The 23,863-nt window shown below is 37.3% G+C and overlaps 2 protein-coding genes across 3 annotated transcripts; one reads left to right on the top strand and one right to left on the bottom strand.

Moving 5' to 3' along the window:
• The first annotated feature begins 8,418 nt into the window (after positions 1-8,418).
• cilp (cartilage intermediate layer protein, nucleotide pyrophosphohydrolase) lies at positions 8,419-16,873 on the top strand. Of its 2 annotated transcripts, none has more exons than XM_032560601.1 (9): positions 8,419-8,555; positions 9,298-9,407; positions 11,126-11,179; positions 11,301-11,570; positions 11,692-11,871; positions 11,975-12,280; positions 13,438-13,546; positions 13,985-14,133; positions 14,223-16,873. In XM_032560601.1, the coding sequence occupies exons 2-9, from the start codon at positions 9,344-9,346 to the stop codon at positions 16,568-16,570; spliced, it is 3,480 nt and encodes a 1,159-aa protein (XP_032416492.1). In that variant the 5' UTR covers positions 8,419-8,555; positions 9,298-9,343; the 3' UTR covers positions 16,571-16,873. The 2 variants fall into 2 exon arrangements, with proteins under 2 accessions (XP_032416492.1, XP_032416491.1); XM_032560600.1 differs by having other exon boundaries at positions 9,252-9,407.
• A 1,690-nt stretch (positions 16,874-18,563) lies between these two features.
• eif3jb (eukaryotic translation initiation factor 3, subunit Jb) lies at positions 18,564-23,640 on the bottom strand. The gene is made up of 8 exons (XM_032560602.1): positions 23,500-23,640; positions 23,265-23,353; positions 20,950-21,007; positions 20,736-20,839; positions 20,554-20,650; positions 20,187-20,345; positions 20,002-20,075; positions 18,564-19,741 (listed from the first exon to the last, which is right to left on the bottom strand). Exons 1-8 carry the CDS (start codon positions 23,510-23,512, stop codon positions 19,613-19,615), a joined length of 723 nt encoding a protein of 240 aa, XP_032416493.1. The 5' UTR covers positions 23,513-23,640; the 3' UTR covers positions 18,564-19,612.
• Between the last annotated feature and the right edge of the window lie 223 nt (positions 23,641-23,863).

Raw genomic sequence — 23,863 nt, 5'->3', positions numbered from 1 at the left:
GACACATTCTGGGGTTTCTGTCTGCTTATTTCCAAGCTCAAATGAGCAACTTCACGTTCAAAAACGAGCCCAGAAAGCGCAACCCGCGACTCATTAAATTTGCTAGCGACTTAAAAAAAAAAAAAAAAAAAAAAAAAAGCCCACAGCCGCTTATAAAAATCGGACTTGGCGACAAAAATTCAAAGTAGTTCCTGTTTTTCCACCAACAAAATGCGCATCTCCCTCTTCCCTCCATTGTTTACGTTTCTGATACTGTCGCATAAAAACGGCGATCACTCGATAAGACCCGTAGAGAAAATAAAATTAAATTCCAAAAGAAAATAGTAACGCACAGTAACGAAAAATTATTTTGATAAGTAACTGTAGTCTGACTGCTGGATATGAAATAGCAACGCGTTAGATTACTCGTTACTGAAAAAAGTGGTCCAACGTTTAACTTATCATAAATTTGGCTTTGCAATCCGATGCAAAGGTCAATTTAAAAAAAATCTAAAAATTTCATCGCCAAATTTTCTCTCACAGAAAGTTTTTTAGATTACTTCAAACCTAAAAAGTATTGAAGTAAATAATTCTATATTTTAGTACATAAAATATTTAAGTATTTTATAAATTAAGTACGGCAGATAACATTACCGGCGAAGCATGACCTATCGCGGCCACCAGGGGGAGCCAAGAACAATTTTGTGTCTTTTTGCTCGTATAAACAATGATTTCTACATAATCAAATAAAGGTTATTGTAAAAAAAAAAAAAAATCACAACTTTAAAGTGAAATTGTGTGGTTTTGTTAATATAATAACATAGAAATCATTACTAAAAAATAAAAAAAATAAATCTGTTCCACTTTGGGGGGGCCCTAGTGGCTCTGGGGCACCAAGCAGCCGTTTAGTTTGCTTGGGAGGGTTGGGATTAGGATTGGAATTAGGATTTTAAGTTGGGTTGGAAACATAGTCCAGGGTTTTAGGGTTTCAGGGATGGAAGGAGGGTTCGATGGACTCAGCTGTGAAAGGTTTTAGCAGAATTTTTCAGATCTTATGGGACGTTCCATTCATTTCAAAGGGACCGAAGATTATTACAAAAAGCTGAATATTTCTTAAACCATAGAGCATATAAATACCAAAAGAAATATCCGTAATGTCTTAAATGAGCAGAACGCGGGGAAAATTGAATGGGTGAAATAGCACAATTCATGCAGAAGTAGTTATGTGGCAAAAAGTGTATGAAAAAAAGTGGAGGATCTCATTAGTGTGAATGCCTGCAGCATTCACACTAATGACTGTAAATAGAAATTATTTTTGTTTGGCAGTACAGAGAAAGGTCTTAAACTTTGAAATTGCCTCTAACTCCAGCTCAAGTCAATAAACGGGCAAACAAAGAGACAAATGAGTCTATGCCAAACCCTGAAGTCATCTATTGAGACCTTGGTACAGTAAACTGGTCAAAAGGCAGAATTGGTTTATTTCAACAAGGAATAAATATTATAGTCGACTAAAGTTTTATAGCTCAAAACAATGCTTGCATAACTAGCTAGTGATTACAATAAATGAATGACTGAAAGAAGGAAATAAATAAACGATGAGTAAATGTGGTGCTCAGACTGTGCATCAAAGACAAGAACCATGTTTTGGAGACTGAATAACATTTCATATTTTTTTCAGTTACCCATTAAGCCAAGATGTAGAGATTCAACCTGCTTAGTCAAGTATGCGCAAATTTACTTTCTTTTCCTATTTAATACAAGTGATAAAACTGTCTCCACATCAACGTTTCTTGGAACATTTAAAAACACAAACATACTGTGTCCATCTAGAAACAGAGATTGTTGGATTGCTAACAGATGTTGATTCAAAGAAGAGACATAGGTGTACATAACTGTCAAAAGAGCTTTTGTGTTTGGACAAGTACATCAGCTTGCCAATATCACAGCCAGCAGTTTTTCCTAAATAAACACAGCATTTTGCAGCATAATTACAAACAGAGAATTGTAAGACATAAAGGTTTTATCAGAGAAACACATGCCCTGACGTTCAGCAATGAAAGCTGAGTGCCAGAGTTAAACATTGCCAGGTCTAAATATCTCAGGTTGCCTTTGGGAACGCAAGTGCTGAATGTCTTGTTTGTGTTGTAATAGTGAATTATGACCAACATCCAAGAAGGGGATATCAGCTTTCCAGAGCTGTTTTGATCAATCCTGGGCCATATCAAAGAGGGATCTGAAAGAAATCAGTGAGGTCAGAGGTTTAGGAAAATGAGAGTTTATTCTCTGTAAATCATTTGTTAACAAATGAATTATTAAGTAAATACCACCAAAGAACTAACATTTGAAACTCAAGCATCAGTTCTGACTTTTGAAATTGTCTTTTAGTGGGTTATCACAACACTTATTTTGTTTCTTTGGCAGGATTTTACTCCTCAACTGGCTACGACTTTTTCTGCACAAATTTAAAAACCTACTTTAAAGAAATTAGTGGTCAAGTTAAGAACAGTTAGGGAACTGTAACACCTCTGCAGAAACGGTGTAGATGCCTAAACTGTAACGTGTGTGAATGGGAGAAAGGGGCAAATGGACACAAAACAGCAAAAGAGGATGTCAGAACTAACATGTGGAAGCTATTAAAAAAAAAGGTGCTTTGAAGGTTTTGTGGTAGATCCTAGTAGGAAGGTCTGGTTCTCACAGATTGTTTTTATTTTATAGCTTATTTTCATATTTCTGGCTGTAAAACAACCAATAAAAACCATGCTTGTCAGTTTCCCAAAGACTGAAGAAGTCCTGTTTAATGTAAAAAATGTTCTTCCAAACCTTTATTTGGTCTATTTTAGATGCTTCCCTGACAGGTAGAGTCAAAGGGAGCTCAGAGAAAATGGATGAATTTCAAGAAAACTTCACAGGATGATTCTGCAGCTTCTCTTACACAGATAGATCTGGCTCAGCCCTTCTTTTTGTCTGATTGTTGTCAGAGCATAAACATTATCTGTCTTCCTTTTATTTTTTAGCAACTTGCATCTGTTTTCCTCATGTAGTAATGGTAAAAACATGTCTGCTAAAATGATAGTTATTTAATGGAAATAATGACTTTTACCATCAGTTCAGACACCAAATTTGAATAATTTTCCCACATTTTGACACTCCAACATCTGAATTTTTGAAATCACCAATAAGTAGATAAATAATTTTGAATTTCTGCACAGGTGCTTAAAAAGGCCACTAATTTGCACTTCTTGATTAAATTTAATTTAAAACAAACTAATAAAGCCATAATGATTGTCAATCAAAAGCGCATTATTAAAAAAAATATATATATAGAATTTTATGTCCAAGACATCAAGTGTAAGTGTTTTAATTTAAAAAAATAAACCAAGTGTATTTCTTGTTAGTTATTTTATTTTGTTCAGGATTAGGTAAGTGTAAAGGACAGTGGGTTCTTGAAACAGACAACAGAAAGATGAAAACACTGCAGGGTTATTTTTGTCTAATCATAAACATCATTTGTCCTGGAGTTAACATCTTCCTGCCATCATTTGTGAAAGGATAGCCTGGTTTTCTGCAGCAGAATAAACAAAGATCCACTGTGTCACTTTGAGGATCTTTGTTTGCACAAGATGTTTCACAGCTTAACAGAAAGGCGAATTTAAAGTTAAAATAAGTGTAACATCATGGGGTTTTTTTCTACTGCAGGGATCTTCCTCCTTCAGACCTGAAGTACTGAGAATCTGCAGAGGTCTCCAAGCTGCTCTCGAAGCAGGAAAGTGAAAATGTAGATTTCATCTGTGTTCCATGTTGGACCCACATGTTTTCAATCTGTCACGTCTTCATGCTTTCATTAGCTGGACGCTTTCACAAAACATGAAGGACTTTTTACTCTCTGTAACATTTCAGCAGAAATTCCATCATGCTCTCCTTCCGTTCATATTCATGTCTATGTGTCTGTGCAGACATGTAAGTGGACATGCCTTTTTGCTTCAAACATGTGTTGTATAGATAATGATTTGGTCATAATATTGTGCAGATGTTCACTTTCCCCTTTTTTCCTCAGAGTTATTAAGATGATCATCAGTTAGACAAATAGCATTGGTGCTTTTGCACCAACGCCAGATCAGTTATACAGTAACCTAAGATGAAACACACAGCTGTAAGTGTGTGAGGAACAGAGTCAAAGGAAAGCAGGAAGTAGATTTCACAGTAGACCTCAGTATTTCCATTTTCCTCTCTCACCTAAGGTCAGCATTGTTTCAGTCCTGCCCAATTATACCCTACTTTGCCTTTAAGACCTATAAAATTTAACACAGTTCATTGGTTGCAATCTTCTGTTAACTATTAAACAAAGTTTAATGGTTTTATTTGCTTCCCTCAGTTGTGTGTATTTGTATATTGCTTGTGGAAAACATGACAGCTGTTCAAAGGGGAGTGAAATGCAGCCTGAGACATTTTAATCACTATTTGTAAAGGAATCTCCAGTTTGTTTTTGTCGCCAACTTCCCATGCGGTTTGTCCCCTCGTGCTTCAAATCAGCACCTCTTTCACACATTCTACTTGGAACACAAACATACCCATTACTATTTTATGAGTTTTTGACTGTGAGTAATGTGGGGCAGCCTAATAGTAAGGCATTACAACCAGACATAAGAGGTCATGTCTGAGGCAAACACTAAAACCACATTACATTTAAGACCAAATCCTGCTGGTGTTGTGGATGAAAAACATAAAGTTATCTAAAATGATAATATTCTAATGTTCCTGTCACCCTTCTGCTTGGTGTTTAGCTTGAATTTAGCCAACCAGACCTGGTTGTCTGAGTATTTCAGAAACTCTTGATTTACTGGGTTCTCACTCTTAACCAGAAAATGGTCAGAAAGAAAGAAGACATCCAGCAAGCAGCAGTTGCGTGAGCGTCTGTACCTTTTGATGTCAAAGGTCAGAGAAGACTGGGCAGGCTTGTCTTAGACATTATAGCAACAATCAAAAGTGACAACTGCTTTAAAATGAAATCAACAAGAAAAAGAAACTTCATGAAACATAAACTACTCTTTGAACAAAACATGCATAAAACACATGCTTAGTAGTTTTCTCAAGATTATAGTTACCTTTTGATCTTTACAGTAAAAATTACATTCTTTCCCCTCCCTAGTATCATCATAGCCAAATATTTTCACCTCAGTGCTGAACTTATTGGGATTTTTTTCTCCTCTTCACTGACTAATAAGTGATTGAAAACTTGGATTGGAAATCTTTGGAAGCTATATAGTCAAATAAGAACATTGTGATCAGCAAATGTGTGCATATCAAGACAAATAATACTATCACAAAAGAAAAAACCAGAAGGATTTAGAACATTTATAAAGAGGACATTTAAAAAGTAGGCATCAATCAACAGAATGGCCTCATTGTTAATTAAAAATTATGTTTCAACAACCTTGAGTTTAAGATTTTTTTAGAATAGAGAATAAAATGGGTGACTGCCACTCAAACTGCTAATGCATCAAACAAATATAATCTACTTGAATTCTAACTTTATCTGCTGACAGAAACTTTTATTGTTGCTACTGCTGACAAAGAGCCATGAACTGATAGATTTCAGAGGAGCAGGTCAAAATTTTAACATGTATGTAAAAGACTAAACCCACAGGACATTGATGAGAGACAGACAAACGAGGGGCTGCAGTTGGTCCATTTTAATGACTCTACCAGTGAAAATATGCAGACCTGCTTCTGCTCCTATCATCAGGGCCTCCGAGGCCCACATTTACCCCCGTCTACTTCCTTTCTGTCTATAAAATATGTACGTATGTAATCCTGTAGCAGAAGCGAGGCAGCATTTGCATGTCTCAGTCTTCAGCTCTTAAAACTATTATATAATCCAGCTATCTTCTAATCCAACACAGCAAGGATGATGAGATGCTGGTAGGATTCTTCATATTTGTACTGAAAAAGGTAGAGAAACATACTCTCAATTGTGACTGGAGGTGATGAGAAACAAACAGAATCAGGCTGTCAGTGCAATTAAAGCCCCATTCTATCTCAAATATCTCTAATGAATTCAGTAAATCTGCTTGAAGCAGTGAGCAACTGTTTTGACCACGGTAATTACTTATGCATTAGTTTTTCATGCTCATCTGACCATGTTAATGGAAGCTTGCATGCTCTTTAGATACAAACAAAGTACGCTGCTAAGACAAGTTGTTTTTACAGCAGTGTTTTTCACCTCTGCACTACAAAAATTGCATAAATTGTTATCAAGATTTTACCCCAGAGCATTGTTTTAATGCTTCAGCTGCCTCTGGACTCTCAGCACTAATTCGGACTTGTTGGCATGCATGCAGTTAAAACATAATTATTCACTGTACCTTTTACATTTGTTCCTTTACTTAGCCTGGGAACTAAAGGAAGCCAGAAAATACGGAGGTGCAGAAACAGGTCATCTCTTCTCCCCTGGGTTTTCTTTTCCTTCTAGTTCACACAGTGATGTCACCTAACGATTTGTGGGAAAACATCACGGTGGAAGCATTACAGAACCTCTGAGAGAAAATACTTAAACTGTGCCAAGTTGTGTTTTTGCTTGTTTCTTCCTGCACGCATCAAAAGTACTGAAAAAACCTCGGGTGGCATCTTTGACAGAGAATTATTCGCCGGTTTTGTAGCCTCTCCAGCTTTGCAGAGGAGCCTTTCAGCTCAGTGCTTCAGTATTTTAGCCTCCAACTGTTTGACCTACTCTAAGCATAGTCATAGTGCGGTGTCTGGCAGCAATGATCAGATGTTTCTGATAAAAGAATAGCTTGTATAACCAACTGCAGACCATATGCTTATCACCAAACACCAGTCAAAGTCAGAAGCTGGGTAGACACAATGGAGCGATTAGCAGCTAAAGAGTCAGATAAGTCCCATGAGAGAGTGTGCGGATTTTATACCACAGAAATTAGAATTTGAATGGATACATGGTGGAAATAGCCTGAACATTTTTCCCAGCTGCATTTTGCAGCTAGAAAAAGGCTTGACTTGCAGATACCAGATTTAGTTTATTGCAGTTTCTCTCTAGGAACTGTAATAAACAAAGAAAGCAGAACAGCATGTGGTTATTTATCTTTGAAGCAGAGGTGACACCCTGCCAGGAAAGACTCTGCAGTCTTCCCCATCTCCGCTGTTGCGGGTACAACCAATCAACGCCAAGGAAAATGAATGGGGCTCGTGGATTGGCTGGTTTACAAACGTCAGCCAATAGCGTGTTAAGTAGCAGTGCGCACAGGTATTTTCAGTTTCCAAAGATGCATTTTCTTTATTACTTTTGCTCTACAAAAATCTCCATGAAGAAGCAAATGTTCAATTAGTAATTTTTGAGTTGTTTTGCACAGAAAATCTGAGAATAGGTGAATCAGCAAACACTAAAGCATCATTTTCTTAAAACTTGAAAATAGGAAATAATCAACGAAATATTAATCTTCACAGATCCTGTTTAACTTCCTTGCTTTTGTTTTTTTTTTACTTATTTGTCAAAAAACATGAGTTTCAGACGCTGTAGTTTGTTGGAGAAACTTCCTTTGATCCTCCATTTGCCCTCTTTTTTTATTTCAATTGCACACTGTAAACAAAACATTTCCTGCCAAAGTCCAGACAGAAAATCAACCAAAATTCTTTGTAAAAATTTAGGAACGCCTGACAAAATATTGATCAAGTTCACAAAAAATTTTGGCTTCTTTGAAGCAAAATTAAAAGCAATTTAGAATAGCTTAAAGCTTTAAGACAATACTCTGTCCATTTATGTTTTTCCTAAAATATGTATCTTTTTGAGCTGGAACTGGACCTGAGTTTAAGAGGTAAAAATCATCAGCAAATTACACCAAAGTTTAAACCAACACAAGACAAAAAAAATTGTAGACACAGCTGTACTTTAATTTCTCCTTGGAACCCAGGAGCACAAATGTAATAATGTGTGTGAAACTGATGTGTTCAAATCTGACCAAAAAAATGAAGCAAGGCTATATTCAATTATTAACATAGTTAATAAAGTGCTACCTTTGTTCAAATCATTTTCAACTACGTATTTTGTAATTATCACCTCTCAACAGAAAACTGAGGGTTTTTTTTTTTATAAATGTGTGATACTAGATACGTTTTTTATTAGAAGAATTGCTTTTCAAGCAGATTAATTGAACTGATGGGAAGATTGAAATTAGAGCAAATCCAGTCGATCACCACTGATCTTTTAACACACAGGTCAATCTATTAACACTTGCCTTTGTAATGTGGAGCCTATGATAATTCCTATTTTATGCAACAAACCATCTAATAATGCTTTAATGTCATAGTTGTACAAGGGGAGGTGATCAAAAATATCATGGTGCAAAAACAAAGACCTTGTGGCTAGTAGTCGAGAGGGGAGGGAGTGGAAGCAGAGGCAGAGAGGTATAAAAGCACCGAAGGAGGAGGATTTTCAACTAGAACAAGGAACCACAAGGGAAGGAGAAAAGAGTGAGAGAAAAATTTCAGAAAAAAGTTTAGAGAAGACTTTCCAGTTCAAAATATACAACCAGAAGCTCTTTAGCAAGTCTCCATTTTCAAAGCAGGTAAGAAAAAAGAGATCCTACTTTATTTTATTAATCTGATTGATTAAACTGTGCAGAGAAGTCAGATTATCACCATGTTGAAATTAAAGTGCTAAAAGGAACCTACTGTAAAAAAATATGTAAAAAGTAATAAAAAGTATTCTACAGCTAAAACTATGGACATTTTGTAAATCACAATCCTAAGCTAATATCTGACAAGCACACTTGTGTTGTTTCTTTATTTCCCCCTTTCAGCTACATATGCAATTATTGTTCTAAATATCCACTGAAAAACATTAGCAATGAAGAAGCTACAACATGGTTGTTAATGTCCAGTTTGTCCTCCTTTTAAGTCAGCCCTTTTGTGTTTGTGTGTGGGTGTTTGGGTTGTGTGGCCAGATTTCGACAGTGGATGCAGATATGTTTGAGTGTTCCCCAGACAAATGGTGATGGCTAACACAGATGTGTAATCTGAGAGCACAGTTCTGTCCATCCAAGGTTTTTTTTAAACTTTAAAGCTCAAAGAAAAGAAGTACGCTGCATTTACTGCTTTGTTTTACCAGAAACAAACTATTGTTTTTATAAATGTAATGAAGTGTGCTACCCATTTTATGTTTTAATGCCATTTTACTACCAACTTCACTCTTTTATAGAGATGTACAGTATGTGCTGAACATTCATGTCTTGGAACATATTTTAACTTAATCATTCCTCCAGGTGTTTTTGCTGCCAAAGATTTACTTTTTTGTGGACTTACGCATAGCAGAGGAGAAAGTCTGGAGGGTCCAGTGTGGCGGCAGACAGTGAAAATGTCACATAGGTCTCTCCTCATCTTTCTGGGAGTAACTGCAGCCACTGTTCTTACAGTTCAAGGTGTGACACTTAACATTTAGTTTTATTTTGTCTCTCCAATTCATGTTTAAATGTCTTCTTTAAATTCACATATACAGTACTGTTCAAAACACTTGGCATTTCTTAGAATTTTATAAGATTGTAATAAATCAAGCTGATTTTTCTTAATGTCTCTTCGGACTTTCTAAGGGTTTTTCATAAGACTTTGGTTACTTCAACACTAATTTTCTGTACTGCCTTTATACCCAAATATGACTGTATCTACTGCAGACAAAAATATCTAAGGTTTAGAAATTTCACAAATGATCACAAAAAATATCCTAAACGGAAAATGTAACAATGGGACCCAAAGATCATATTTACTGCTGTTTTTTTCTCAGTTATTTATGTATATTGGTTGATTTTATACCTAAATTATTCACAATTCAAAGTTAATAAAGTAGTTTCAAGGTAGTATGGAGTCCGTCGTTCCATCGAGAGCAACCATTTACAAGTGGAAAACATTTAATGCAGATACCACTTTTCTCTGAATTAAAATTCCTCAGCCTGAGTTTGGTCTATGCACTGCTCATAGAAAATAACCAAAACCCAAATCAACATGGAGACCTCAACCTGTCTGAAAGGATTGAGTGGAAGAGCTGCACAGAAACAAATTGGAATATACCTCAATGCACCAGTAGACCTCCATTCTCCATAAAAAAGATATGCAATATTATATTGACTGTTGCTTCCTGGTCTTCTACGTCCCCAAACTCTAGTGTGTTAGAGTTTCTTGTGTTCAGAAGCTGGATTTTCTGAATTCCCAATTAGAAATACAACAATGTCAACTGAAAATACAACTTGAACAGTCCGAGCTTGCCTAGCAAACCTAATTCTAGTATCTAACGAGACAGGACGCATGTAAAATGTCATAAATGGGACTAATATCAATTCAGTTCAGGTTATTTATAAAGCAGCAATTTACAATGCATGTCTCAACTTAATATGAGCTTTAATAACGTCACTTCTGGCTTCTTATTTTGAAACGGTGTATAAAAATACCAGTATACATTTGTGAATATTTAAACTTTCAATAAAACTCAGAAAAAAAACAGTAGTATCAGTTTATGTTACAAATAACCTGGCACCACAACAATTATCACATGTTCTGACTTGAAAATGATCCCATTCTTGGGAGTGACATTTCCAGCTTCGATTTCCAAAACAAAATGAAAGCAACAGTTTAGTTGTTTAGTAGAACATTGAAATAGTTTTCCTGTTTCTATGAAGAGTGAGCACCTTTGTAGCATTAACAATTTGATAAGTGATTTTCAACAAATATTATCACTAGTTATTGAATGACAGGACAAGCCTAAAAAAATAAGGTGCTTTTGTAACCCGTACAGCGAATTCTGATTGCATACTCAAAGATGTATCTAAACCTCATTGGCCCATCATTGTATGCAGCACTGGCATGACCAAACATACATGTTTTACCAGCTGGTAGCCCTGGCATATTAACTCTCTCCCCCTTTTTCCTTGCCACGGCCGTACATTTTCTTTGTGAGTCTCAACATAGCACAGATTTATATATCCTGGTTCACACATCACATCGCTAACTTTAAACAATGGATTAGATTACCTTTAATATTTGTGAATAGCTAACATCAAATATTGTTTTAGAACAGCTTACCTGGTATGTTTTTTTAACACACCTGACACAAAGGTATTAATCACCCACACTCATCTATACTGTGCAGGATCATGGAGAGGAGACAACAAAGAGTCTAATCTTGCAGTCTATCACTCCGATGGTGGGTTAATAAAAAAAAATTAACCTGAAGTTTTAAATTGTGTATTTTTGGTTTGATGTATTGTTAAACTATGATAGCTAAGCTAAACATATCTTTCTTTTTGTAAACTCCACATGTCCAGACAACTTTGACTGGACCACATGGTTCAACGTTGACCACCCAGGTGGCCGAGGAGACTACGAGCAGCTGGACGCCATTCGCTTCTATTACCGTACCAGAGTGTGTGAGAATCCGCGCGCAGTTGAAGCTAGAACCACCGAATGGGTCCCAGCCCGGGAAACTGGGGAGGTGGTACACGCAGATCCAACTGTAGGATTCTGGTGTCTCAATGAAGAGCAAAGTCCTGGACGCAACTGCTCTAACTACTCAGTTCGCTTTCTCTGTCCAAAAGGTTTGCACACTCAGAAACTAAAGATTTCTTTAAAAATTATTTTATTGTGGTCTTTTTACCTATTAAATATAACAATAATAATATTAGTTGAACAATAATTTGTGTAATTTTATTTTACCAGAAAGAAGTGTAAACACTCAGGGAACCTGGGGTCTATGGTCAAACTGGAGCCCATGTCCTGCTCTCTGCGGTCAAGTGGGTGTGCAGCTTCGCTATCGAAACTGCCAGTCTCAAGCAGTAACTTGCAATGGGCCTAAAATAGAGGGAAAACCATGCAACGGACCTGAGTGCATCAAGACAGGTGAGCCAAGCTTGATTGAGTCACAAACTATCCTGCAAATGTCTTCACTTGGACATAAACTAATGTGATAGGAGCTAATATTTGTGTTTGCTCTCCTTTCTAGATTGTTATCTGCACTGTGTGATTGGGAGAGTGAATGCTGACTGTGATGCTTGCATGTGTGAAGAGCACATCCTTTTGGGCTCCGTGCGAAGTGCCGGTGGTCTGATTGCTGAGGGAGCAGCAATTCTTCGCTCAGGCAAACTCCTCACCCTCACAGACCACAATGGGCACTTTAGAATTCCTGGAATATGCCCAGATGGCAACACAACACTGACAGTCAGCCTGCTGGGTCACGCAACTCTTGATGTCGTTGTGCCCCTCACCACTGAGCGGACCTCAGTTCTCAGTGTGCAGCTGAAAAGAGCGGGTATGGATTGTACAGAAGAACAAGTCCTATACCGCATACAGATGAAATCAGACTTACATAAAACATACAAAGGAAAATTACATTCTTACTTTCTGACACTAAATCTGACTAAACATTTATGTTTTAGGTTACTTATGATTACGAATGTTATTTCTAGTTGCCCGGTATCAGAATAACAACAAAAATATTTTTTTTGATTTTTTCATATATGTTAGATTACACACATGTAGTGTGTATATTAGATTACACACACACTATTCCCATTTCTTTTTTTAAATTAAACTGAGGCACACCTCTGAATGTATTTCAAGGGAAAACTTAAAACAAACGGTTTCCTTTGCTGATTTCTTTTTGAGAATAAAAAAAATAAATAAATCAGCTAAGATATCAAGATAAAAATTGTGACCCTCCAAAAGTCTGATTCATTCTTCAGTAAAATTCCCAGATGCCATCTGTTGAAAAATGCAAGTATTAATACTATGGTGGATGTTTGTATGTCCATACCATTCAGAACGTAGACAGATTCTGTGACCCTGAGACCCAGATTGAGAGAAGTGGGGATTCTGACCAAGGCAGGTGAAGCATCTTGCCCAAGGACACAACGACTGAGATCACAATTACCCCAAAAGCAACATGTATAGCCAGAAGGCAGTTTGCAAATGCGCTCAGGAAAACAAAATGTAATTTCCCTGTGCTTTGGAGACACTAACTTAAGTCTGGCCACAATTATCACTGTTGCATTTGAAATAAACAGGGAAGAAGGTACAAGCCTGAGAACACAACCCCAGATATGAAGCAGGGGTGGCAGCAACATATTCTGTGGGTGTTCTGCAACAGGAAGGGCAGGTGCACTTCAAAAAATAGATGGCATCTCAGGATGCCATCTATCCTGAGATGGCATCTCAGGAAAAAAATAGATGGCATCTCAGGAAAAACATAATAAAACATTATGTGGAAATACTAAAGCAACTTTTGAAAGTGGGAAATGTTGAAAAATAAAAAAGATCTTACTCCTTATTCTGGTGAACACAAAAGATTTAGTTGTTCCTTACTAAATGTCAGACAAGGAGGAAAAAAGTCACATATATTGTAACTGTCTGTGCTGCCACTGAAATTTAAATAAGCCATGGAAGTAACATTTCTATTTTTTTTTCCAGAAAAGCTTCATGTCTTAAGCAACCCTGAGAGTAAAGCCAGGAGAGAAGGACAAAGTGCTGCCTTCTGCTGCAAAGTAGCTGGAATACCACAGCCTAACAAGTACCAATGGTAAGAGCTCAACTCAGATACACAACTCTAGTTTCTAGGTCCCTGCCTAGGGGACTTAAGATGAGATAAAAACATTATTCTTCATAGAAATAGAAATTTTGTTTACATAATCTGTCAGATGCCTCAACACATATCACACAACCCCATAAACATGATTGTAATAATAATAAAAAAAACTAATATGTAATTTAAATTAAGGGAATAGTAACTATGAGCAGTACTTTTACACATGGGCAGCTAAAGACATATTTTTCACAGGTGTAGACACGAGCAAGAAATTAGTCTTGGGTGTAGGTAAATAGGATAGAAGTAAAAAGTAATGTTTCTGTCTTCACAAACTACTGTTAGCTTTGCAGCACGTTTACCATAGCATTTTTTACACTAAAGTTAAACTTTAACACCTTTTCTATTATTTTTGCTATTTGCGTGAACCAACAGGTTTCATAACAATATTCTTATGGAAATGCAATCCGAGAGCACGCTGGTCCTGAAAGATTTACATCGAGAGCAAGCTGGAGAGTACTACTGCAGAGCAAGTGGGCCGTCCGGCGCCGTTAAGACCAAACCTGCCATTCTAAAAATCATAGGTTTGTCTTTGACAAAATAACTGAACAAGCATCAATAGAGTAGGTCTTATGACATTAACATATGTTTTATTCATTCATTTCAAATACAGGTAGAGAGGAGCATTCATGCAACCCCACGCCTGAATCTCACCTCATTCGCCTTCCACATGACTGCTACCAAAACAGCACAAACTCCTTCTACTACGATGTGGGCAAGTGCCCTTCAGGCACATGTGCTGGACAGCTGGACAATGCCATCAGATGCAAAGACAATGTGGCATACTGCTGTGGCGTGGCAAAAATGGAAGAGAGACAGCTGATGTGCCGAGGCTACCAGTTGCCCACCATGGTAGTGACAGAGTGTGGCTGTCAGAAATGTGTAAACACCAAGGCTGTTGTTTATGGTCGTGCCATTGCTGCAGACAATGGTGAGCCAATGAGGTTTGGCCACATCTTCATGAATGGAGTCAGAATCAGTCGCACAGGCTACAAAGGCACCTTCTCTGTCCAGGTTCCCCCAGACACTGAAAGACTGGTGTTGACTTTTGTTGACAACATGCAAAAATTTGTCAACACCACAAAGGTGCTTCCATTTAACACAAAGGGAGGAGCTGTTTACCATGAAATCAAAGTTCTACGAAAGAAAGCTCCTGTGACCATCAGCTCCTCAGAAACTAACATTCTAAATCTCGGGGAGGTAGAAGGCCAGGAAGCAATGGTCCAAATCCAGATTCCCCCTCATTCTTTCTACAAAGAGAACGGAGAAGTCTTTACTGGTAATGTCAATGCAAGTGTTACATTTTTAGACCCGAGAGATGTCACTACTGCTGCTGCTGCTTCAAGTGACCTTAATTTTATAGGAGGTGAAGGTGATGTGCTTCCACTGAGAACCTATGGCATGTTTTCAGTTGACTTTAGAGGTGAGGAAAATAATGAGCCTCTAAATGCTGGCGAGGTTAAAGTGTTCTTGGACTCAGCTCAGGTGAAGATGTCAGAGCACCTCAGCAACATGAAGCTTTGGTCACTGAACCCTGAAACTGGCCTGTGGGAGGAAGAAGGGAGTTTGCAGCTAGATAAGAAAAGGAGAGGCAAAAGAGAGGAGAGAACATTTTTGATAGGAAACATGGAGATCAGAGAGAGGCGTCTGTTTAATCTTGATGTCCCTGAAAATCGCAGATGCTATGTCAAAGTGAGAGCTTTCCGCAGTGAGCGTTTCATGCCCAGTGAGCAGGTAGAGGGCGTTGTGGTGAGTCTCATAAACATGGAACCAACACCTGGCTACTCCTCTAATCCTCGTGCCTGGGGTCGTTTTGATAGTGCTGTCACTGGCCCGAATGGAGCTTGTCTTCCTGCCTTCTGTGATGAGCAAAAACCTGATGCTTATTCTGCATATGTGATGGCTAACCTTGGAGGAGAGGAACTAGAGGCTGTGCCTTCTGCTCCAAAACTCATTCCCAGCCTTGTTGGAGTGCCCCAGCCTTACCTTAGAAAACTAAACTACAGGCGAACTGACCACGAAGACAGCAGAGTAAAAAAGACTGCATTTAGTATCAATGTGGCAAAACCAAGTCCTAATGCAGCTGAGGAGTCCAATGGACCAGTATATGCATTTGAAAAGCTGAAAGAATGTGAAGAGGCCCCATTTAGTGCTGCACACTTCAGATTTTCAAGAGTTGAAGGAGACCGTTATGATTACAACACTGTGCCATTTAATGAAGATGACCCAATGAGCTGGACAGAGGATTACCTGAGTTGGTGGCCTAAGCCCATGGAATACCGGGCCTGCTACATCAAGGTTAAAATTAACAGTCCGCATGAAATCAATGTAAGGTCTCGTAACATGGGTGGCACCCATCCAAAGACAGTAGGCCAGCTGTATGGTCTCAGAGACACTCGCAGCATTCGTGATATGGAACAGGCAAATGTTTCAGCAGTGTGTCTGGAGTTCAAGTGCAGTGGCATGCTGTTTGATCAGGACCGTGTGGATCGTACCCTGGTGAAGGTGATTCCTCAAGGTAGCTGTAAGAGAGACCATGTGAGCACGATGCTTCAAGATTATCTGGTGAACCACCTACCTTTAGCTGTGAACAACGACACCAATGAGTTCACCATGTTGGCACCTCTTGACTCTCTTGGCCACAACTATGGAATCTACACAGAGACAGAACAAGATCCACGCACAGCAAAAGAGATTGCACTTGGGCGCTGCTTTGATGGCACTTCTGATGGCACATCTAGAGTCATGAAAACCAATGAGGGTGTGGCATTAAGCTTCAGTTGTGGGGATCGTGAAGTGACACGTCAGAGTATCTTTCAAGCTATGCAGAGCTCCCAAGGTCAGATAGTAACAAGTGTTGCGAGAGGAGACAACAGGAAAACCAGACGTCGACAAAGGGCCAACACACTCCGCAGGAGCGGGAAACGTAGCGCCAGAAATCCCACAGGAGGAAAAAAATAAATGACTCTAAAGTTCATGTCTGGAAATAACAAGACACTGAAGCAGTTTTTGATGTTTAAGTAATTTACCAAAACATATTCAAGTTGCAGTTATACTTTATAATAAAAGTGGTCAAAGATTTAGAATCTAAACCTTCAGCATTGGTGTATCGACATCCAAAGTGGAGTAGTGATTTAGGAGGTACAGCTTTTCTAATATGAAAGCCCCCTTTCTAGGAACTCACTTACAAATGTTCAATTACATCTGATCAAATGTAATTGAACAAATTTGCATAAAACAAATAAACTAACATTTTTAATACACCGCCTGAAGTCTGAAACATTTCCCCGAACACTGTACGTCTTCAATGATAGTAAATCAGCACTTTACTGTAGTATGTGGATCTTAGTGCCATCAGTTAATGAATTACAGCTGCAAATTGAACATTTACCAGTTTACAAATTTTCACCTGTTTACTTTTAAAATTTCTGGGTTATTTTTGCAGTTTACTTTAGGACAATCTTTCATATAGTCAATCTCTGTGCAATCAACATTGTTGCACTTAGCTACAATGTTGAAGTAGACATTATATGCATGTATCCTTAAAATTTCTGAGTGGCCTAATGGCATTTCAAAGTGTTTAACTCTCTTTAAATGCTCCACTTCTTATAGCCAAAGCTTCAAGCAGCACATTCAACATATTCCAAAGAATCTATGTAGTTTCTTTCTTCTTGCTCTTTCAGTTTCATCTAATCCAAGAGTTACTTAAAAGACTCAGCCAACTTGAGAGCCCGAATCTGGCAATAATAAATTAAAAACTTAAAATGATCATTTGGATTTTTTGTTGGTGTGCAGAGCATTGAGCAGTCAGTGTTACATGTGCAGTAGGTAGAAGTTTTGATCATCAAAAACAAGTTGGATTGTTCAGCCTGGGGGCAATTTCAAGATTTGAGTCATCTGAAAAATGCCATGTTTTAACAACTAACAATATTTTTTTTGCCCAAGTAATTAGAAGTCAATAGATATTCATGTAGCTTTTCAGTTAAAAGATTTACAGTGCATTTACTTGAAACACTTCGAGCTAACACACTTTGATACCATCTTCCAGGGTTTAAAGCAACTGTACACTGCTTTAGAATCTCATTTGCCTAGAACATGCCAATCCTAAATACCGAAATAGAAAACGACTTGATTTTCTTTTTATTTTTTAAATTTAATACACTTTTCTTCAATTCTGGAAAACTGATACAACAGTAATCTAATTGCAAATGCTTAAATAGTTCCTGCAAATAAGAATTTCTTCCCTCAGAGATTCTGGTTGGTCAAGCTTAAAACGTTTCCTTGTATTAGTTTCCAGTTAAACGTAACTGGAACAAACCACAAGATACTTTTATGCAAATACACAAAGCAAAATTGACACTTTTATGCAAATAAACATTCAAAACAAAAGTATCAGTGCATCAAGATTTTTAAGACAGGCTTTGCATTACTGGATTTATTTAAATATGTCAAATCTGATTTGAGATTGACCTTAGACTAGCTGTTATAAGGTTTAGCTACCTGTCATACAGCTGATTCCTCTTCATTATCCCTTTTAAGTTTTGATTTTAATGTTACTGTTGTTTATTTGTCTTTTTTCTAAATTGGGAATCTTATGATGAAAATCCAACTTGTTTTGCAGCCATCCTGGATTGGTTTTAAAAGCCAGCAACAATTTCAGGCTCAGTTGGCCCAGTCGTTCACTGGCTATGAGCTAATTTTTTTTTCCTGTTACTAACTACAAACATATCCAGTTTGTCAAACGTTTCAGCTTTAGCTGAATATTTTGGTAACCTGGTAAGTCCTGATAAGTTTTTTTTTTTAATCAAGTTTTTTTTTAATCACTGTCAAATGTGGTAGCATTGTAGAACAGTTAGGTGCCAATCACATTCTTATTGACACCAGATTTTGTTAAATGTGAATGGACATTTTTTTCAGGTTCTGTTTATGCACATCAAGAATGACCAACACACAATTTGCTCTCCTGACCAGTCATTTATTAAATTAAGATGCTTAAAAAACAGATGTTATATCTTCAAAATTGCATGTATTGAACCGCCTGTGTAAGATTGGAACTGGTCATGAGCGAGAGCAGAAAAAGGAGAAAGATGCCGCTTTCAACTAACTGAAGCCCATATGAAGACATGTGGAGCCCATTAGCCTCCGCTCCTCATCACACTTGATACAAGCCTGCAGAAGCAACAATTAGAGACCAGTTGCAGCAAGTTACTCTATTTGCCTGATCTGTTGGTTTTCTGCATTAGTAAAACTCAAATTAGTAAGTTACATTTCTGTCATGCAAAAGAAAATACTTTTAAGCATCATTTGCTCCATATTTTCAAGGATATTCCAGAGATGTATCAAGAGAATGGCTGTGAGGTTTTAAAGTCACATTTATTATACTCTATCCCTTTTATCTTATATTGAATGTCATGTGCACTCTTTAAAATTATCACTATTCTTATGTTGTGCCTTTCTCAAATAACCCACAATGCAACTGTTCCAGAGATGAATAATAAACTGAATAATTGTTCTGCATTTGGCAACCCAAGAGATATTAACTATATACATTTTTCCTGTAAAATACCTAACCACAGTTCAGTGTGACCTATAATACATGACATTCTGGTTTAGGAATTTGCATAGAACCTTGTTTCTATGTCACTTTACTTACAACTGCTGTACTGCCATTTTAACAGGAGCAACATTTATTTTAAAAAAAACAGCCCTGCAAAATTTAGACAGCAGCAGTTACAACTGTATTCTTCTTTGAAGCTGGGTCACACAACAGATTCCACATGATTGTGTGCGAGTTGAGGCTGAATGAGACGGAAAAGGCCATTCTGTACATTAAGAGTGCTGAGACTGGATGCTCCCAGGTATTGTCCCTCTGGTAACTGAAGCAAAATGAAAGGGGCGGCACATAGTTCAGATTTCCCAGGATGGCACTGGACAGCATGGGAAGGTACAGCTGTACTTTTGATGGTTAAGAAGGAGGGGAGGAAAGTAGTAATGGAGCCTATGTCACATGAAGTCCTCGTAGTCCTGGGCATAACCTCCGTCAAACTCTGCATAGTCAAGGTCGTCTCTCATCTGTGCTTTCAGTCCACCTCCAGGTACAACCCCTTTCTTCTTCTTCTTTCCTTTGTTTTGCTGAGAAGAAAAAAAATACATGACTTAAATTATATGGAACGTTTTTAGAAAGTCATCCAACTATGCTTTATCTGTGAATTAAACTAAACAAACCATGACACATCATAAAGAATATCAAACCTTAGACCGCGTATAACACACAAAATACAACATATTCCCATTACTGTATGAACACACAGTACCAAGCTGGAGTAGATTAACAGCACCCCCTGCTGCCTATAAAGCTTTATTCAAATTCAAAAGAAAAGCATAAGACTTACCTTTTCTTGTTTCTGTTTTTCACTAAGTAGGACTGAAAGTGAACTACTGATTTTCTTCAAGTCATCTACTTCCACTGTAAAAACAAAAGAAAACTATAACTTTAGAACTTGGTTTTAAAAAGGCACCAATATTCATTTAATACTTTCCGATACTGTCGGAAATATTGATAAAGTTGCTTTCTTACATGAAATACAAAGTTCCCGAAACAATGAATCCAAGAAACTTGAATAATGGACTGATTTTTCAAACTGAGTTATCTTTTCTTTCAGCAATTTTTCAAATTCTGTGAATTCTTCTTTGGAGGATGGACACATGGCATCAATTCCTGCGACAGTATTAACACCTACAAAAACAAGAACAAGGTTTTAAAATGTATGAAGTCAAAGAGTAAAAATGCTATTACAGTACAGCACATAATAAATATATCTACTCTAATATATCATTAGATACCCACATTTAAAAGGATTTTGGGTGCCTGAGCTCAAGTCATCCTTAAAAACATTCAGAAAGCAGTAAGAAGTTAAATCCCAGAATATGGGGTCATCTCCTACCAAAAGCATCTTTTGCTAGCTCCAAGTCTGCATCTTCCTGTAGTTTCTTGACTCTTAACTTCTCTGCGAGTTGTTCCTCTTGAGTAAATTCTTCAGGCTAGAACAACACAAACCAAATGTAAAGTCACATTTAAAAAAGGCAAAAAAAATGTCCCTTTCATTTGTTGTGCAATGATACTTACATTCTCCTCTGTCTCCTTTTTCTGTTCTTCTTGTTTCTTCCTTAGCTGATTTTCCTTCTCTTTAATCTTTTCAGTCAGCCTTTTCTTTTCAGAAACTTTTGTTTCTGGAAAAAAAAAATTGCATATATAACATTTAGTTTTGAAAACAAAGTTGAAAGCTAAAATTAAAAGGACAAATATAATGTACAACAATCATACAAATTTAAAACCTTACCTGTCTTCTTCACCTCTACTTTTTTCTCCTCCTCTTCATCTTCATCGTCCCAGTTATCCTGTAAACAAATAAAAATTACACTGTTGAAAAGATTCTGAAAAATTTCATTTTGAATAAGGTTATAATAATTTTCTTAATAAAGTCCTTGCTGTAAAGTCAGCAATTCATTCAGAACATAAAATTAAACAATTTTCAAGATTATATAATTACAAATTTCTGTGGGATATGACCTTCTTTGTTAAATCATACCAGGCTCTCTTTTCCTGGTATGATTTAATAACCAGGAACTTTACATAAAAGTTGTTTATTTTATATAAAGGGCTCGCTCTTTGTTGGATCAATTGTAAATCTTAAGATAATGGTGGAAAAATTAGAAAAGTGACCATTCTAATATAAAATGTTAGTGTCTTCCATTTAGTTTTCCCTTTTACTGTAAAAAGTTGACACGTAAGCTAGATAAGTACAGAGTAATAAAAACAACCCTTTTAAAACTGATAGATCGTATCTGAATGTAATGACATTTCTTTGATTGAATAAATGAATGTCATCTTTCTGTCCTGAGATTACAATTGAAATTAAATATTTGTTTAAATAAACCGTAAACAACGTTAGGAGTTTTCTTTTCTAAGTTCCATGTAACATTAAGCCAAAATAAACTGACAGACAAGAAAAAAAAAGATGAAGACCAACAAGCAAAGCAGTTTAAAGTTATGGATAGCTTCTTTAAGAAAACAAATTCTACACTTCTGAACCTTCCAGTTATTTTAAATTGCTTAATAACTTGTTTTTATTTAGAAGTCATCTTTATAAATATATGGTCTTAATTTTTTTAGCAAGTTTGTGACCATGTGCCACTTCTTGATTATTTACTGAAAGTTAAATAGATGACTACATTTTATAGAGTTTAGTTGAAATTGTTAATAAATAAATGACAAGGAGAAAGTCAAATTTAAATAAAAAATAATATTCTTTGCTTCTACCTACTTTAATGTACTTTAATTTTGCACTTTCCATTTAAGCAAAATTTTATTGTACCAAATACAAAACTCTTGAAAATATGAGATGGACTGATTAAATGAATTAATTATTTATCAATTAATGTAAGGGGCTGTCTTAGTTTAAAGATAATACCCATATGAACAGGAAGTGGACTTTATTGCAAAAATTGTCATGAACAGGTAAAAGATTGTATAACCTGAGAAACAGACCATGTGTGCATGCACCTGATTAACAAAATTCTTTATCTTGAAAATAGCTTGTGGTTGAAAATTTAAAGGAGTTAAGATGGCAGGTTTTTACTCCCATTACTTAAGTATGCTAAAATAGAAATGTACATGATCTTTCAGATGCTACTATAGGGACGACTGTTGTAGACAAATGTTTTTCTCTTTACACCATAATCTGTTTTCTAAACCTAGAAAATACTACAAGCCAGAAAAGACAACCTAGAAACACTGACGCCATATGTGACCGACAACAATTGACTGCCAGCTCTTTCCTAACGCTTATTGAGAAGTTTCTGGAAAGAAAACAAGCCAACATTACTGCAAGGACCAACTATAATCCTCTGTGTCTGCAACTCAACATCGGCTTATATCTTTATAAAACCTAAAGGCGCCCCGTCGTTTCGTAAAGTTTTTGGCCTAGTTCTTACTTCAGTTGAGTCATCAACCCACTGGATGATTTCCTCCTCTGAGGCTAGAGTTTGTTAGCAAGCTAGCGATGCCGCATGCTGAACGTGACTCAAGCTGGAGGAATTCAAAACTGAACCGGACACCCTCCTCCAAATATTTAATGTAAATAAATTTGTCAAAATACGAAACTTGTGTCACCCGTCACTAAACATTTCAAAAACACGACATAACTCGGACTGTCAAACGTTGCATCTCACTTTTAAAAGCAAGCGAACTTAGAAGTAAGCACAATGCTAGCAGCTAATTGGCCCGTTAAAATGCTAGCTAGTGGCTAAGCTATTGAAATTTACCCCAAGAGTTTCATCACTATAGGGAACTCCCACACAAAAATTGTATTTTTAACCCAGGTGGTCGGTTGACATGTTGACATCAAGCGTATGGGCAGTATGTTTCAACTCGAACAATGGCCTCTGTCTAGCCGAGTAACAGGCTGTCTTTTAGAGCCACATGAGTTAGCCGTCAGCTAGCACAAAGCTAACCCGATGTTAGGGTCGACGGGGAGAAAGGAGCCGCGGTGAGGCATGGCGTAACAGCCGGGAAGATAATATTTCAATTCATCGACAAATAACCCCAAATCCAACTCGACAAATGCAACGACACACGCGAATCACGTTAAGTTACCTTAACGTCTTCATCTTCGTCCTCGCCTTCCCATTTGTCCAGCACTGCCGCCTTTTTAATCGGCTCCTCCGGCTCGAAGTTGTCAGCGTCTGTAAAACCAACAACATGATATTCGTCAGGCCAATCCACATCTAACGACTGAGTTTTACAACAGCAGAATGTTGGGCTGTCTTAACAAAGTCTGCTAAAAGCGGATGCTGTGCATATAGATGTCCTTCCTAAGTTAGTTTCTCACCCCAGTCCGCCATGTCGGCTGTGTTGGTTGTGTTTGACAGGCTCGCAGTAAAGTCAGCGCTGCAGCCCGTTGGCTGGCCACGCTCAGAAACTGCTCCCACGTTCCGGACGTCACTCCCGGATTATCTCCCCGTCACCACTTCCCCAGTGCGCCACCCTCCACTGCCTCAAACGACACAGACCTGGTGGGCACGGATAACATGAAATCCACCCCGCTTCGTCATATTACTGAAAAAATATATAAATTATGGAACGGAGTTCATAGTGACTATTGACTATTGCCTTAAACATTTGGGTTATGATTTCGATTTGAGCTAAAAAAAAATATATATATATAGGACAATAGTTAAAGTAATATTTAAGCA

Source organism: Xiphophorus hellerii, chromosome 4 (genome assembly GCF_003331165.1).
Source record: "Xiphophorus hellerii strain 12219 chromosome 4, Xiphophorus_hellerii-4.1, whole genome shotgun sequence".
In the NCBI taxonomy this organism is placed as follows: Eukaryota; Metazoa; Chordata; class Actinopteri; order Cyprinodontiformes; family Poeciliidae; genus Xiphophorus; species Xiphophorus hellerii.
Note: the sequence above shows the minus strand (reverse complement) of the source record. Positions and strands in the feature narration are given on the sequence as shown.

Bases quoted from the DNA above. Each gene is read 5' to 3' on its own strand.
- eif3jb (XM_032560602.1), bottom strand. The intron at 20,840-20,949 runs GTAAGGTTTTAA...TTTTTTTTCCAG, and splicing joins AGTAGAGGTGAAGAAGACAG to AAACAAAAGTTTCTGAAAAG. The intron at 20,651-20,735 runs GTAAGTATCATT...GTGTTGTTCTAG, and splicing joins AAAAGGAGACAGAGGAGAAT to CCTGAAGAATTTACTCAAGA.
- cilp (XM_032560601.1), top strand. From the start codon at position 9,344: ATGTCACATAGGTCTCTCCTCATCTTTCTGGGAGTAACTGCAGCCACT. The intron at 9,408-11,125 runs GTGTGACACTTA...TATACTGTGCAG, and splicing joins CACTGTTCTTACAGTTCAAG to GATCATGGAGAGGAGACAAC. The intron at 12,281-13,437 runs GTATGGATTGTA...TTTTTTTTCCAG, and splicing joins TGTGCAGCTGAAAAGAGCGG to AAAAGCTTCATGTCTTAAGC.